The sequence below is a fragment of the Erithacus rubecula genome (genome assembly GCF_903797595.1).
Source record: "Erithacus rubecula genome assembly, chromosome: 9".
Lineage (NCBI taxonomy): Eukaryota > Metazoa > Chordata > Aves > Passeriformes > Muscicapidae > Erithacus > Erithacus rubecula.
The window spans coordinates 14,411,694-14,427,649 of record NC_136660.1 but is presented as its reverse complement, the minus strand read 5'-3'; the positions used below and the strand labels follow the sequence as shown (position 1 = coordinate 14,427,649).

The window sequence follows — 15,956 nt, the reverse complement described above, 5'->3', positions numbered from 1 at the left end:
TGGTGGCACTTACAGCAAAGCAAAGAGTTAGAGTAAAATGAAATAATTTCTGAAGGATCTTTGTTATAGACAGAAGACTGTAAAGCTGCTATAAGATTCATCTGTAGGATGTTTCTTTTTTATGGTAATGTGTACTGAGACCCAGCAGAAGAACACTCTCCTTTTACAGGGAAAGTGTCTTTGTAACTAAAGACAGTGAGGGAAGAGGATCTTCCTCTACAGTGAATTTTGCAGGAACAGCAAAGAAAAGCTTTGAATGCAGATCAAATGTTGTGATAGGGGATATGGACTCTTCTCCTGTGGCAGAAGAATGGCATTCTCAAGAAAAATAGTGCAAGCCTGGAAAATCGGAAGTTAAGAACTTTCCCTTCCTCTAATTGTATAAGGCCACAGATTTTCTTTCACATAATATGAAGAGGCTTATCCTTTTTTGGGGGTGGGGGGGTGGGGGGTGGGTAGTGGTTCTCAAAAGACAGCACTGAGTATCCAATCAAAGTCAAGTCACTTCTGGTGTTAAAAGTGCTTCTAGGGGTGCTTCTGTAACTCAGAAGAAAGGAGAAAGGTTGTTTCCAAAAGCCATTTTCAAATCAGACAAAAGTGGGAAATAGGTGTACCACATCCTCGAATCTGAGGATGTGAAAGAGTGGGACACAGTTCACTCCAGGCAGTCTCACAAAGTCACAACTCTTCAGAAGCTTTTCTTGTTACCAATTTTTCTTGGCATCTCAACATCTTGCAAGAAAAGATGGTGCTGTTCTCTGCAATTACCACCCACTCCCTGGAACACAAAGGTTCTTACACTTCTCTGATAGCTAAAGCTTGCCAGAGAGTTCATCCTCTTAAACTCTGATCATCAAAAACCACATGAACAGATAGTCCTGCTACTGTGAACCCAAGGGAGTTCACATGTTAGCCTCATGAAAATAAGGAGAGAAGTATTTTGTCACCCTCTAGTGTGTCTTGGAATAGCTGGGCGCTGACTTCTTTTGCAAGTGCTGGCCTCAGTATTTGATTGTAAGAAATAATGTGTCTGTAGGGCTATGGTAACCTAATATTATATTATGCTTATTTTGAAATCAGCTGAATTTTAAGACAGATTTATGCTAAAGAGAAGGCATAAATATAAAAACAAATAAAATTAGAGTGCATACAACAAAAATGTGATGAAAATGCAATCTGTTTAACTCAAGAGAATGTCTGAAAGATGCTCTATTTCCTGTGCTCCTTTCTCTGTCACAGATGTTTATGCTAACTGAAAAGGTCAGGGCCTGTCCTTGTGCGTACCTGATGTCCAAGCTGTGTTGACAGAAGAAAACTTTAGAGCAGAGAAACACATTAGATTTCATAAACCACTCCTTGAGTTTCCTCTGTGGTATCCCACTCCTGAGGCTGTCTTGTTCTTTCCTGATAAGTTCCTACTTTTGACACTTCTGTCTTTGGTCCATTAGCAGCCTCAAATTCCCTCGGGTGCTGGTGAGGATCCATGGTGTGGCCAGGTGCCAACCTCTCCTGACCAGACTGTCAATACAGTTTGTTAGTAGCTGCCTCTCTGCCTAGCTGAGCCCTGGATAATTAACTCATTATGCTGATTCCTGCTGGGCTGGGTCATTTTCTGTTTCTGTCTAGAGTCTTTTTCATTCAATTAAATCTTGTATTTCACATAAATCTATAAAACTAATTTTCAGTTTCTAGAACTGTATACCTGGCATTAATGTGTGTAGTTTGTTATTGCCCTGCATGTGATATTGGCTGTAATGCTGCATGGCTGCTTCACATGATAAACATCTCATGATGACTGACTCCCATTCCCCTTTAGAGTGTTTTAGCCAGAATCACGAATAACAACAGTGTGTGAAATAGCCCAGAGAAGCCTGGTTTTGTATGTCAGGTTATTCAAACTTAAAATCCAGCTCTGGGTGAAATAAAAAAGAAGTTCTCAAGGGTCTGCCTTGAAGAGCCTCTCTTTTTTTTTCACATGTATGCAAAAGATGCCTGGTGCAGCTCATTCCACAAGGTGCAACTGCAGTGGTGTACCACAGAGATACTGCTAGCATTCAGTTTCTTTAAATTTGTAATGATGTACATTTTAGTAATTTGCCATTACTAGTACACAGCCTTTTAGCTGAGGAGAATCATCTTGGAGGAATTCTGCAACACCTCACTGCCATTATTGTGGGACTAAGAGCAGGTCATTCAAAGGAGTGTTGGTAACTGGAGAAGTGTGATGAGAGGATTTTTGCAGTAACACTGCTGAACTGCTTTCCCATCTTCCTCAGTGCTGCTTAACTCATATACTCAAATGAAAACAATACCTATACCGTGGGAATATCTTCTCACTATATAGTACCTGTATTTTAAATAATTGTGAAGATGAGTAGAATTGCCAATGGAAGAAATAGTCTGCACCACATACAGAGGTTCAGCTCAGGAATGTCTGGATTGTGACTTTTGATTCTCAAGTATAACTTGACTTAAATTTCAAATCTGCATTGTGACAGTTTATATATGGCATATATCACATCAGAATTCAAACTGAGCTGGTGCCATTAGCCAAAACTTGTGATACTTGAATGGGAATTTTTTTTTCAGAGATCTATGTGAAATATTAGTTACTACTGCTATAAATGTTGTCAGACTTATATATAAAGTAACATCATTTGATAAAATGTTGTAAGCCTGAGGTGTGGTTTGAAGTCGCATGTTTTTTGATTCTTTGATAAATCTTGTTCATAGTGATCTCTATTAATTCTTGTTATTTGTGACAGTGAAGCATGCTTGCATGGGACCCAATGCTTCAGCTACCAATATTCTTATCCATGTGGAAATTTGTTCCATATTTGCTTACAGTTGGTCACAGCAGTTTTCATCTTTTTAACTAATCTATTCCACTTAATCATACCTCCAAATAGAAAAGATTATTGTTTCTGAGACATCCTAAATGAACACTGTGCAAATATGTATTATGTATATGCAAAGGTGTGTCAAATAAAAGGATATCATTGATATCTTTGTATGAAATGTATTTACTTCCCCTATTAGGGTTTTCCTTAATTTATATTAGAGTGGGATGGAGTGGATGAACAGAGTGTATGCATTTCATGAATGAGAGATTTAACACTGCCATCATCTGATGATAAAATATTTTTTCTCCCTAAACTTTATTCAAAATTGCTGCAAGAGAGAGACCTTGCAACTTTTGTCCACTTAATAGTAAAGACTTTACATGACTAAAGGTTTATTTTTTTTTCCCCTCTTGCACTTCCCTCTGGAGTGGGTAGTAATAAAGATATGACTAAGTATGTATTTGCAACTTAGTTACTTGACCTTTCTACAACCCACAGCTACCACTAATGCTGCTTTGTAATGGAGACATTATCATTTATTTAAATCTTGATTAGGAAACAATTATAAGTAGGGTTTTAGTATAGCAGAAAATTGCTGTAGCCTTTAATTCATACTATAGATTGAGTGGATAAGCTTTCTGACTGCAATTAGAGTGAATTATAATGACTTCAGTTGCCTGACTCACCACCAGCAGAGTAGGGCCTATGATTGTTTCTTCACATTTGTTTTTTTGATTCACTCTTAATTTCACATTGCTGATAAATGCTATTTTTTAACTTAGCGCAAAAAGGAGTTACATTTACCGCTGAATGATACATTTTTCATTAATAAAGGGGGAGCTTTATGAAACAATCTGGCACCTTAGCAATGTAGTGCATCAGCTCTTCTTTCTTTACAATTCAAGTGGCACAACTTCTCTTAGTTGGAGATTAGAGTTTCATATGTGGTTTAACAATGTAAAGAGGAAACATTTCCTTTTTGCATGCATGTAAATGGTAGACACAAATTTTTATTTTCAGTATCACTTAGTATTTATATATATTGTGAATGTTTCATAATGTTGCTTATGTTTCTCAAATGTTTTTCTTATGTGCTATCTCTTTTTATTTGTTTATTTTGTTTGTTTGGGGGGGGGTTGTGAGCTTTTTTTTTCTTTTTTTTTTCTGTATTTTCTGCAATTTTTCTTTGAAAATACCATATGTTGTTTGATTAAATATAAGTATAGCGACAACTCCTTTGAGCAAGGCAACTTCTTTTTGTATACCTTGTAAAAACATATTAATCTACTTTATTTATAATGAGCTAGATATATTGAGGTTTACATTAAGTGTTACGGGCCCAGTGGGATCACTGAGGGTAAATTTTGTTTTCTTTGCTGCCCGTCCCTCCTTTGTTGTACAAGATGTTTTTTACTTCAGGCATACAAATGTTCTGTAAGTCAAAATATAAGCACAGATTTATATATGGTGGGTGGAGAGAAAAAATGGCAAAAATAGTATACCAGATATATTGACTTTGTATTTGTTTTTTGTTTGTTTGTTTGTTTTCTCCTACCAATCTGCAGTGGATGATTCAGAGACCTCACAAAGCTGCAACTTTCTTCGGGTGCATTGGCAAAGATAAATTTGGAGAGATCTTGAAGAAGAAGGCTGAGGAAGCTCATGTGGATGCCCATTATTATGAGCAGAGTGAAGAGCCAACAGGAACCTGTGCTGCCTGCATCACTAGTGATAACAGGTCAGGGGCCTTTGATGTTTTCTGAAGATACAAATGCAGTTGGCATAGTGAGTGTAGCCTAATCTGCCTGGAGTATCCAGCCTTGAAAAATTGTGGTTTGAATGATAAAGCTTTAGCACTGGCTTGAGACAACACAGGACTGCCTGGGCCATAGTTTGGAGCTGGGCAGTATTGATATACTGTTAGAGAGTAGCAATTGTATTATGGCCAGAAAGTGGGAGATATTAACATACTACTTCTTTCTGAACTTGATAGCTTCACTTGCTCTGGAGAGAAAATAAGTGGGAGACAACAGTTGGTTAACAAGTATGTTTATGCTGTGTGCAAGCTAATTGGTACACAAGGCTTATACTTGATTGGCAAGTGAGGAATATACCTCAGGTGATACTGAGTTTAGCAAGAATAGCTGTCAGCATATAGCCACATTGAAAGGGTTAATTTCATTATCTACAAGGAAAAGGGGTTTTTGGGTTTTTTTTGCTATTGTACTTGTTGAGAAATTCTTCTAGTACCTGTACTTCTGTGTGTCTACATTTTAAGAATTTGTTCTGAATGTCTTTCATTTTTTCATTTGCTACTTTTTAAATTTGTTTTTCTTGACAATGACCCTTTGCTTTCTTCTTTCACCCTCTACTCAGAACTCTTGAACTTGTCTTCTGCTTCTTTGCTGATTACCTTCTGACAACTTTTTAGAGGTTTCAAAGCCAGCCAATCAGGTTAGCCTTAATTTTGAGAAGATACCAGCACACATCAGCCCTCCCTGATTTCTGTCAGTATTTGCATTTGCTGATGCTACATACTGAATCAGTAATGAAAATTGTGTCAGTTACCCTGAAGAATATTTTCTTTTTGGCTCAAAATACGATAAAAATAGCTGTCATTATTCTTTTTGGTTTCCCTCTGTGGCTTGCAGTGCCATTGATCCTGAGGACCTGCTCTTTTTCTTTCAAAGCAGTAGCAGGAGTTAGTACAATTTGTTAAGGTGAGACAGCAGTCCCATAATTAAAGTCCACACCATACTTCCAGAGAAGTTGGTAAATGTTTTGGCGAGAATTAGGAAAGGTGGTAGACAGCAACATGAATTGAAATGAGAATCAAAGGAGGAAGTGTTTTCCATGTAGCATGTAGAACTCCAGAACAATTTTAATTAGAGCAGACATCTGAGACAAAGCCCCTCAGAAGGCAGGACCAGCTTCAAAGCTAGATCAGGTTTTTCATGGTCATGTCCAGCTGGGTTTTGAATATCACAAGGGATAGACATTGCACAAGCTATCTGGGCAAACTGTTCAAACATTTGATTGCTTTTCATGGGAGAAATTATTTTGATGGTACTCAGTTGAAGTATTCCTTCTTCCATGTTACGTCTGTTCTTTCTTGTGTTCAGGAATACTCTGGCTCCATCTTCTGTAAACTTTCATTAGATATTTGAAGAAAGCAGGAAGCTCTCCCCTTAGGTACCTGTTGTTAAGGTTAACCCAAAGCCTTTCTGCATTTAAGTGTTTCAGCATCCTAATGCTGTTGATAGCCCACTGCTGGACTCACTGCTCTGTCAGTGTGTTGTAATGGAAAACTCAGAGCTGGATGCAGAACTCCAGATAAGCTGTGGAGACAGAGGTTTTCCTCTGTTCTGGATATATAACTTCCTTTGTCCTCCTGGCTGTGTGTTTGCTCATATACACCTGAATGGAATTTACCTGCTCTGTGTCATGCACTACTGACTCATGTTCCAAGCCTGGTTCACCAGCATCTCCAGGTCCTTCTCAGGAAAACTGTGTGGTATCCTGTCAAGATTCAGCCTATAATACTGTGTATAATTGCATGACTTTGCATTTACCTTCGAGTTTTCTGCCAGCCCTATTCTTCAGGCTGTTGAAGATGCACTGAATGACAGACAGCCCTGTCCTCCAGCTTATCAACCTGTCCCTCCCAATTTAATGTTGTACATAATGTCTTACTCTCATAAATGAATGTACATACTCTGTGGAGGAAGGAAGTTCATTCATCTTCATCTGGAGTTTTGACACTAATTATGTCTACAGACTTCCCCCTTCATCTCCAAGATCCATATTCAGTTTCTCAAAGAGAAGAAAAGCAATAAAAATGTTTTTGCTCTGTGATTCTCTCTCTCTCTCTCTCTTCAGTCACATAGTGTCTGTGTATATGTCCTGTAGCAATCACCATTTTCTCGATAACATGATGGGAAACTGAAGTTAAGACTGTCAATAGGCACACAGTAAAATTCAAGAAAGACACATGCATCTCAATTGAATTTAAAAGTTTAGGTAAATTTGTTCATAAGAATGTCTGCAAATACTTCTTTGACTTAATAAGCAGGATTTTTGATTTACTAACATAAACCATTCTTTTTTCTTAATGTCAAATATTTGCTCAAGTACTAGACAGTGGCTTCATCTCAGTCGATGCTTGAGAGAGACAGGGAGTTCATGCTCCTTGGGAGAAGAAAAAATGGCTATTGGTTGCTGCTAAAGGCTTTATTGTCCAATTGTCCATCCTGTGAGAGCAAGTTTGTTCTCAGTCTTTAATTACCCTCTGATTGTTCTTTGGGTTTTAGCATTTTCCATATTGGTAAGAATCCCTTCAACTTTGCCCCAGTTGATAATTCTATTTATTGATTAATCTCTTGTCCCAGGTCAGATATGTGCTAACTTCCTTCTTCATCTCTCTTGTCTCTTTTGGAGGAGCTGGCTGGTAGCACTCCTGATTTTCCTGGGAAGTGGCTGTATATATTTATGTTCCAGATGCCCTGATATGAATGTTTCTTGCTTCTGCTAACTCTGTCAAGCTTTTTGCAGGAAAGGGTTCTGAGCTGATGTGTGATTACCACCCTGAATTCTCTAGTATAGCAATACTAATGTGCTTTGTTTTCCCAGAGCTCTTCAAGAAAATCCTAACACATGATTAAAGTAATACCTATGCTCTGTAATAGTCTATGACTTTGATTTGTGTGTTCTGCTTAGAAATAACTACATGCACAGTGTCTCCATTAAGCTGTTTCAATTGAAGCACTCTGGCTGTCTCCAATTACTGTGTTTCATTGAAAAAAAAAAACCTACCTAGTCTGTGCCCCACATGTTGAACTTAGTGCTGTCAAACTTACAGTTTTAATTTGGAAAAGTTTGTTGCTTTGTCGTCAGTGTAGCAATCTTTTATTACCCATATGTGCAGAGCATCTCTACAGTTGGATGTAGCCACACAGAGCTGGGTTTACAATTTCAGGGGCATCTGGTAAGTGAAAGGAAACATATAGAAAATCTTTGCTCAGTTTTCTGGAACATAATTGCTTTTCGCTTAGTGACATACGTAGACAGACAATTTTTTTTTTTCAAACTATGTCCTTGATGGATATTTAGGGTTTGCCAAAACTGAAAGATTTAATTTGCGTTTAAAGTTTGATTTACAGAGAATTACCACAGTTATGCACATGTCTTTCTTGGATTCACTTGGTTCTCCAGTGGATTTCTTGGCATTGTAATGATAATACTCATGAAGAATGAAACTTGTTGCTGTGTTACTTGTAATGCTACAGAGGCTTGGTGTATTTGTTCATATGTTCTCTTTTTTTGTTGTTGTTTCTCTTTTCCAAATGTGCATTAGTTTTCATTGCACTTAGATATTAGAATTAAAGAGGTACGCCCCAAGTCTGCTCATGGGATGAAATGACATCGAACTGTAATTCTGATATATTCAGATAAAGTTAGCCTACTTTTGTTGTCATTTTATATATGTGATCTCTATAACTGACAAGGATTGTCAGTGATGAGTGCTTCAGGAAGTTTACAAGTAGAGTTGCTTGCACTGCTCATAAAAGTTTTCTTTTGGTCTTCTGTTTGTTTTTTACTGAGTAAAGAATGTCTTCTTTACTTACCTCCTGACACCTGAACATAGTCATGAGCCTGGAGGCAGAAGCACATCTTGATGGAAGCAGATGAGCAGTTTGCTCCCACTGCTGTCTGGATTGTGGGAGCACTTGTGTGGAGGAGGGTGATGCATGCAACATCAATTGCATGCACCTTGAGGAGGCCAAAGCTTTCAATAGCCAAATGTTGTATCTGCAATTACACATTCATTATCTAGCTAATGCACTTAAATATCACAAAATAGAGATTGTGTTAATGTTAAGAGGGCATTCATTGACTATTAAATTTTGAAAACTGTATTTAAAGCTCTGTATGGTAGCATGGAAGTCATCTGTTTCCCAATACCCCTTCTCTAAATATTCCATGTTATTAACTGTTCCCAAAATACAATTGCATAGAAGAATTTGGTTATGGTAGCCAGAGTAGACACATAGAGGTCTTTTTATGACCTCTCTTTAGGAGTACATCAGTAGGTTTTGTGTGTGTCATAAGGCTGAATGGAGTGGGTGAAGAAGACAATTGAAAATGGAATGAATCTTGCATGTAACAGAGGCAATGTGATGCAAGTATTTTTGTTCTTGGTAATGGAAGTTGTGTCCCACAGCTTGTGTTATAACTTGTTAGGAAAGAAGGAAGTACAAATGAGTTTTTGGTAGTGTTCCAGTAATCCACAGCTAAACCAAAGTTTTTTTAACAGTTCATCATCTAAAAGTAGCAACCTGACCCTTTTTTTATTTGCTAAAGGAAACTATGAACCTAATGGAGGGAAAAAAACCCAAACAAGTCCCTCTTAAAATAGCTATTTATTGGAAAATTATATTGGCAAGACTTTACATATCCATCAACCTTTTGCTTCTAGTGAGGGAAAATAGTTTTCAGAAGATAAACTGGAGTAACTGCTTTTCTTTAGATGTTAGGTACTAAAGGAGTTTTAATGGAAGTCTGCAGGTGCTAAACCATACGAAGGGAGTTGATCACAGACTGAAACTAAGGTTGATTGAAAGCAAAGGCCCCTGAACAATATAATAGTGATAGGTTACCTAAATTATGTAGCTGGATTTAAAATACATCAGTTAATATAATATTTAAATATTTACTTTTAATGAAATGGTACAATAAAGTACATGTAGCTTGTGGTGCTCTTTGTTAATCACTTTTATGTTCTTTAGGATCTTTGTGAAATTATGTTCATTGTAATAAATTTGCAGTACTGGTGTTTACAGAGTGTCTAATACTTGTTCTTTTAATCATTTGCAGGTCTCTTGTAGCTAACCTTGCTGCTGCTAATTGCTACAAGAAGGAAAAGCATCTTGATTTGGAGAAGAACTGGAAGTTGGTAGAAAAGGCCAAAGTTTATTATATAGCAGTAAGTTCAGCCTCTCAAATTGCTAAAGTTGGTGTTATAGTACCCTGAAGTTTAAGTAATTAGTATGTCTGTTGTATGTGGTTTTGAATGATTTTATAGGAAGACAGTGAAAGAAAATGACTGCTTCAATTTCAGCATAGTTTGATTTCTTCAAAATTAGATGTACAAATGCAGAAGTATGTTTTAGTTTTACATTCACTTAAATTTATAGGAAAAATCATAAGAACTAAACATATTTTCAGAGCTTTTGTAGTAATGCATCAAATTTACATTTCACATTTTCTAGTAAATTGTTGTGAAGGATGCACAAATTATGTAGAAAAACACTATTAGCATAATTATTCACTGAAAACAGTTTGAGCTTATTTGTGTGAACAATCTTAATTGCTATTTATTCCGTAGTAATTACTGTGGCACCTTATAACTCAATATTTCAGAAACAATGATTTTGACAAATCTTTTAAATGTGGGTGGGGGGGCAAACTGATTTTAATGATTAAATCTTACTTGTGGAATAAAGGAGGGTTTGAGAATGGGGCCTTAGTAGATTTACAATTAGTATTCTTTTTTTACCATCCAGAATGAATCAAGCCAGATAAATGTATTTTAGATTATGCCTTGCCTAAATAGCAGTGAACTTGTTTTCATCTTGCTCTCAAGTTGATGTGACTGATCAAAATTAACAAACATCGAACATCTATGACAGATTAAAACGTGATAACATGCATGTAATATATGGATTCTGTATGACAGCTGTTTCCATTCTGCTACCTGAGCTATGTGGGAACGGCTGGCAAGAAGTGTAAAAAATTGATTATCCAGGAGGAACAAGTTCATTGAAAATACAGTTATTTCTTTTAGGTAGTGTTAATGTCTCCCACAGCCAGTTAGTGTGCACTGCTGTAGGCTTTACATGGTTGTTATTGATTCTTGTTTATGGCCAAGACTGCCCCTTTATAACTGTCAAAAAACAGTTACAGCCTTCTCAGTGTACAAAGAAAAAAATTCTGCTGTTATGACCATATGTTTATTCTGTGCTTAAAATATATGTAGGTGTATTATCTACTAATTTTTTATTGCTGGTGTTCTCCCATGTTCCGAACTCTTTATTTTCCAAATGCCATGCTTGGGAATTACTGCTGTTGGCTGGAAAATTTTGAAAGGCTAAGGGTATAGTTTAAGTAAACAAGAATGACAAATAATCCCAGAAGTTTTACTGCACCGAGTTTTGGGTTGGGTTTTTTTTTTTCACATTTTCCCATGTTTGTGTATAATTCCCAATTAAGCTTCTAATGTATAATTTGGAAAAATTAAACTTAGTGTAGATGCTTCAGCAAAACTGGAAAATATTACATGAGTTGCTGAACAGGTTTGTATTTTTAAAGATAAAGCCTTCCCCTTATTTTAATTCTGATTTTTGTATATATTAAAAGCTGTTTTTCTCAGATGCCAGTTCTACAACATCCAAAGTTTGACTAGGAGACAGAGAATTACTGTACTTAACTGAAAATAAGCCCCAAGATGTGCATGTGATAATGGATAAATAAATAACGTTGAAGTGCTAATAAATGGTATTATATATTTACAAGCTTAAATTCAGATGATGGAAGTATATGATTGCCAGAGATGTTTTGAGTGAAGAGCCTTGTTCACATGTACAGCAAAAACACTCAGGGATGGGCCAAAGTCAGATTTCTAGGACAGTATTACCACTTAAAACCTTAAGATTGCATGTGTGACTTGACTGAAGGAGAGGAGACAGTGCAGAACCGTCCATGGTTCCTCATGCTACAGTGTGCACATGTCCTTTTCTTTCATTTAGCTTCTTTACTTGTGGGCTTGTAATGATTTACCAGATTAAACAAAACCATGTGGTGAGCAATTACCACTCCTGAGACAGAGGATAGGTCTCAGTTATTAATTTGTGTGCTGTTGTCTCTCTTTACTTTAGTCTTGCTACCCCTTGACTTTGCATTGTTCATTTGTTGCTTTTCATTTCCTTCTTTCTATCCAACTGTCACCTATTTCTTGAATTGCATTAGAGTGTATGTCAGTGGCAGATACTTATTCTGGGAATCCATGTCCTGAGATTATCAGTCAATCAATTTTCTTGGCAGAACAGGCCAGTTGTTGCTTTAGGACAGGTCTTTGATATCCTGTGGTCATCTGAATGTGCTTCCTAGAATAGATAATGTGCTTTTCAATGCAGCATTCAGCAGAAGGACCCTCACGTGAAACTTAGCTCTGAAATCTAATTAATTCACAGAGGGAGGAGTAGGTACAAAGGAAAAGATAGTGAAGCTGTGACAGAACCCTTAAAGACAACTTCTGTTACCATGAATGAACACAATACATTTATTTTAGCCATCTGGTAATCAGATCCAGCAGACAAATTAGAGAAAGACTAGCAGAAAATAGGACCCAGTAAATCACAGATAGAAGCAAAATACAGAGGCTGCCCCAGCTTTCTCAAAGATGGTAAACTTTAGAGGTGCATTTTAATCCTTTAAAATTACTCTATTTTGTATCATTTAAGATAGGCTACATGTACTGTCAAACTCTATGCAATTTCTTTCCCTTCTCCAGATCTAATTCCTATACTTGTGGCAATTTATACCATTGACATAATATCTTCCAGTCTGTCATATTCATTCTGCTGTGGATCAGCTAGCTGTGCTGCTGGTGTCTGATTAGAATTCACTGTGAGGGATTTTATTTGGTTCCTACTGAGGCTAGAAGATGTCTCTTCCTCAAACTTTTCCCTTATTTCAGAATAAGTTGAGAGTCATGATAGCACTAAACATTGTCATTCGGTCTCTGGAACTGTGAATGGGGCACAGCATGGAACTAATAATAAATTTGGAGGAGAAATAGGCAAAATAATATTTTTTTCCTTTTTTTTCTGTTCTACGAATTGTGTTTGCTGTCAGGACTTGCATTTTGGAAATCATTTGGAAAATGTCAGAATTGCATCTTACAAACTTGGGTGATAAAACTCCATATTTGTGCACCTTATCTTATTTTAAAAGGCGTCTGTGGGAGTTGCTTGTGTTCAGTTTCTTTAACATTGCACACAAACATTTTGACATGGTTAATGAAACTTGCAGTATATAGCTATTAATTTTCATATTTTACAAAGGCCTGAAATGCAAAGATATTTTTATTGTCAGTGGTTTGGGTTAAAAAAAAATCTGTTGAGAAGAGTTGCTTAGTAGAGCAGAAAAAAATTGAGGAGAATTTTAGTTAGTTGATTCCAATGGGTAACTCTGTGTTACTGTATATAAGTAAGAAATTTTGCATTTGTTCTTCCATAATGGGAAGAAAATGGAAAAGGAGAAAATGCTTTCCTTCATTAAAAGGTGGACTTAACCTTGTGAAATCTTAACTGTATCAATTCATACATGCAGCTTGCTTATACAGACAGCTGAATTTTAACTTTCTCCCTGTGATTGTTTACAAGTGTGGTGGTTTCCTAGATACGTTTTCTCCTGTTCCAGTCAGCCATCCTTATTTCAGCCTTTTATTTAGTTTTACTCAGTTTGTCCTTCAGTCCAACACCTGCATTTGTTTAATGTTTGCAATTGGTGATTAAGAGGTGGATGGAACACTACCATTTGATTTTCTTGGTGCTGAAATAATGTATTTTTTCTTAAAAGTTCCTTCTGTGCTTCAGTTGGGTTTTTTTGTTTCGTTTCTTTTTCTGCCCCTAGCACTTTCCTTTACTAAGCATCTGAAATGGCAGTATTGACTGCCCTTGTGTTCCTAATCTGTGATAATGTGAGTCTCAGCTTAGAACAGATCAGTAAAGTAGCTGCCAAAACCCAAAAAAATATTTGTTGTTTGTCTGTTTGATTTCATAATCTGTTAAAGTTTAAACTGTTTTCTTCTCCTACTTCTGCATAGTAAATACTTGAAGTTTCTCAGTGATGATGCCCTTCAGTTGTACCACATTGAGTATACAATTTTCTAATGCTGCTTAGATTTGTTAGCCCACAGTTGAAGTACATTCACCACCTTCAGCATCTTTTGTGCTTTCAATGTTAATATCAAGTGTAGTTTATTTTGATGATAATGACAATCCTGATGAAGACCAGGAATTCTAGGCTTAGGCTGAGTTCCAGGAGGAAATATAATTTATTACAGCAAATCATAATAAACCCAATACAACACACCTATCTGCTGGAGAAAATTTTAAAACTCCAACCACCCTGGTCTGTTTCAACAAACACTATATTTATTTTCTTTTAATGCCTAAGTGCTTGTCTAAGCAGAGAGTTACTGTGGTAGTGTAGTGGGCTTGATGGAGGAATTATCTGGTTTCAACATGAGTCTGTCAAAACATAAGCTTGATGTCAGCAATGAGTAGCAAAGCTTAAATAACATTCTACAGTATTTTACATGGAGTTTGGCTATTCTGCTTGAGAAAAAAATGCTGATTACTATAACAATGTAAGTATAAATGAAATTTCTTTTGTGCTGTCTATTCCTTTTAGAAGTGTATTCAGGGAATGCATTTTTATTGTAATTTTCTGCTATGATAAGTATGATAACTTACAATGGATTGTGATAGGCTTTTTCCTTTGAAATGTGCTAGGTCTGTATGTGCATCATAGGAAACAAGATACTTCCAGGAAGCAAAATATCCCTGAAAAAGGACACTTGTTTGAATAACTTCAGGGGAGTTTCCCATTGATAATTTTTGCCGTAGTGCTCTGGCACCAGTATGTTGTGCCATTTGACATGCAGAACTATTTCTCACACTGATGCATAGGTTTTGTGGCCAGGAAAACACCATACTGAGTATCTTAGCCATAGAGGAGGTGCAGCTGGCAACAGTGACCTGTGGCCTTTTTTGATGGCTTGGATAACATCCCCTTACTGAAACCCACCATCTTGAGGCATTGTGTTTTCTGGAAGTCATAGCTGAAATGGGATGCATTTGTTGTGGAGAGATGATAGACTCTGTCTAACTAGGAAGCAAATCTGCCATTTACTGCCTTCCAAAACAAATACAGGGGGAAAAAAACCTTTCTTTCTCATAAATACAAAAATCCACAGCTTTATTTCTTGAATTAAAATGCAAAAAAAGCTTTGTCTAAACTGGCATCAGCCACATGTTGTATCATCCTGTGATATATTTAGGAAGTGAAGTGCATTATGCTATCATTTCAGGTATAACTTCTCATGCATAAACTATTTTGTTAGTGTTTTCTCAAGTAACTTATGTGAAAAAGTGAATTATTTTTTCTTATTTTTTGTTGTGAAATTTGGTCTTCAAGATGCCATTCTTCAAAGTGAATGCTTTGTGCTTTATGCAGAAAAATATGTCACCAGCTTTAACAAAGGTTGTACCTCCTGTTTCTATAGGATAAAATTAACGGGAATCTGTCTAACATTGTAAAAATATTTAGTTCTAAATGTTCACCTTTACCTCTATGTTATTAATTTTTTTAAAATGAAGAACATGATTTCCTTTTCAGTCCTTCTCCTCCTACCCCAGTAGCCTTTAAATTGCAGATATGTTTCTTCAGCACAGTAATTAGTGAAGTTCAGTCATGGCTCCTTTTATCATGTGATTTTTGTGTGGTTTTTTAGAAGAATGCCTTATTAGAACACTTACACAGCCAGTCTAGCTGCAACAGCCAGGCGGCAATAGCAGTGCCATTTTTCACAAAGAAAATGTTGAAAAGGAGCCAAATGTTTGGTGGCAGAGTCTGTTGCTAGGAAATCAAGTTCCTGAGGCGATTAATGACAAAGCAAGCAATAAAAAGAAGGCAGAATTACAGATTTAAAAGAGAGGGAGAAAAAAAGTGGTTGGTGTTATAATTACCCAAAGAAATCCGTACTCATTAAATTGGCTGTTTTTATGATTGACTTTAATTGGAGGTTAGCTCAGATATTTAGCTCCTTTCCCACCCCTTTAAACACACACATGCACATAATCTGTAGAACTGCAGACTTGTTTTTCTAAGCATTGAGAGGAGCTTGCCCTGTAATTTGATCCCCACTGACAGATGCATTTTCTATGCTGCCATTTTGAATTAACCTATTGTGCAACAATTTTCCTCAGCTCTGTTGAATAAAACATCAAGTCTTATTACCTCAGATGGATTTGATAGAGTAAAAGAATG

At 36.6% G+C, this 15,956-nt stretch overlaps 1 protein-coding gene across 2 annotated transcripts in view; it reads left to right on the top strand.

Annotated features, from left to right (window-relative positions):
* ADK (adenosine kinase) overlaps positions 1 to 15,956 on the top strand; it is a 269,130-nt gene that overhangs the window by 116,077 nt on the left and 137,097 nt on the right. For both annotated transcript variants that reach the window (XM_079313206.1, XM_079313207.1), the window contains exons 5-6: positions 4,409 to 4,581; positions 9,717 to 9,825. In XM_079313206.1, the coding sequence (XP_079169332.1) occupies positions 4,409 to 4,581; positions 9,717 to 9,825 (282 nt within the window). The remainder of the gene's footprint in view (positions 1 to 4,408; positions 4,582 to 9,716; positions 9,826 to 15,956) is intronic.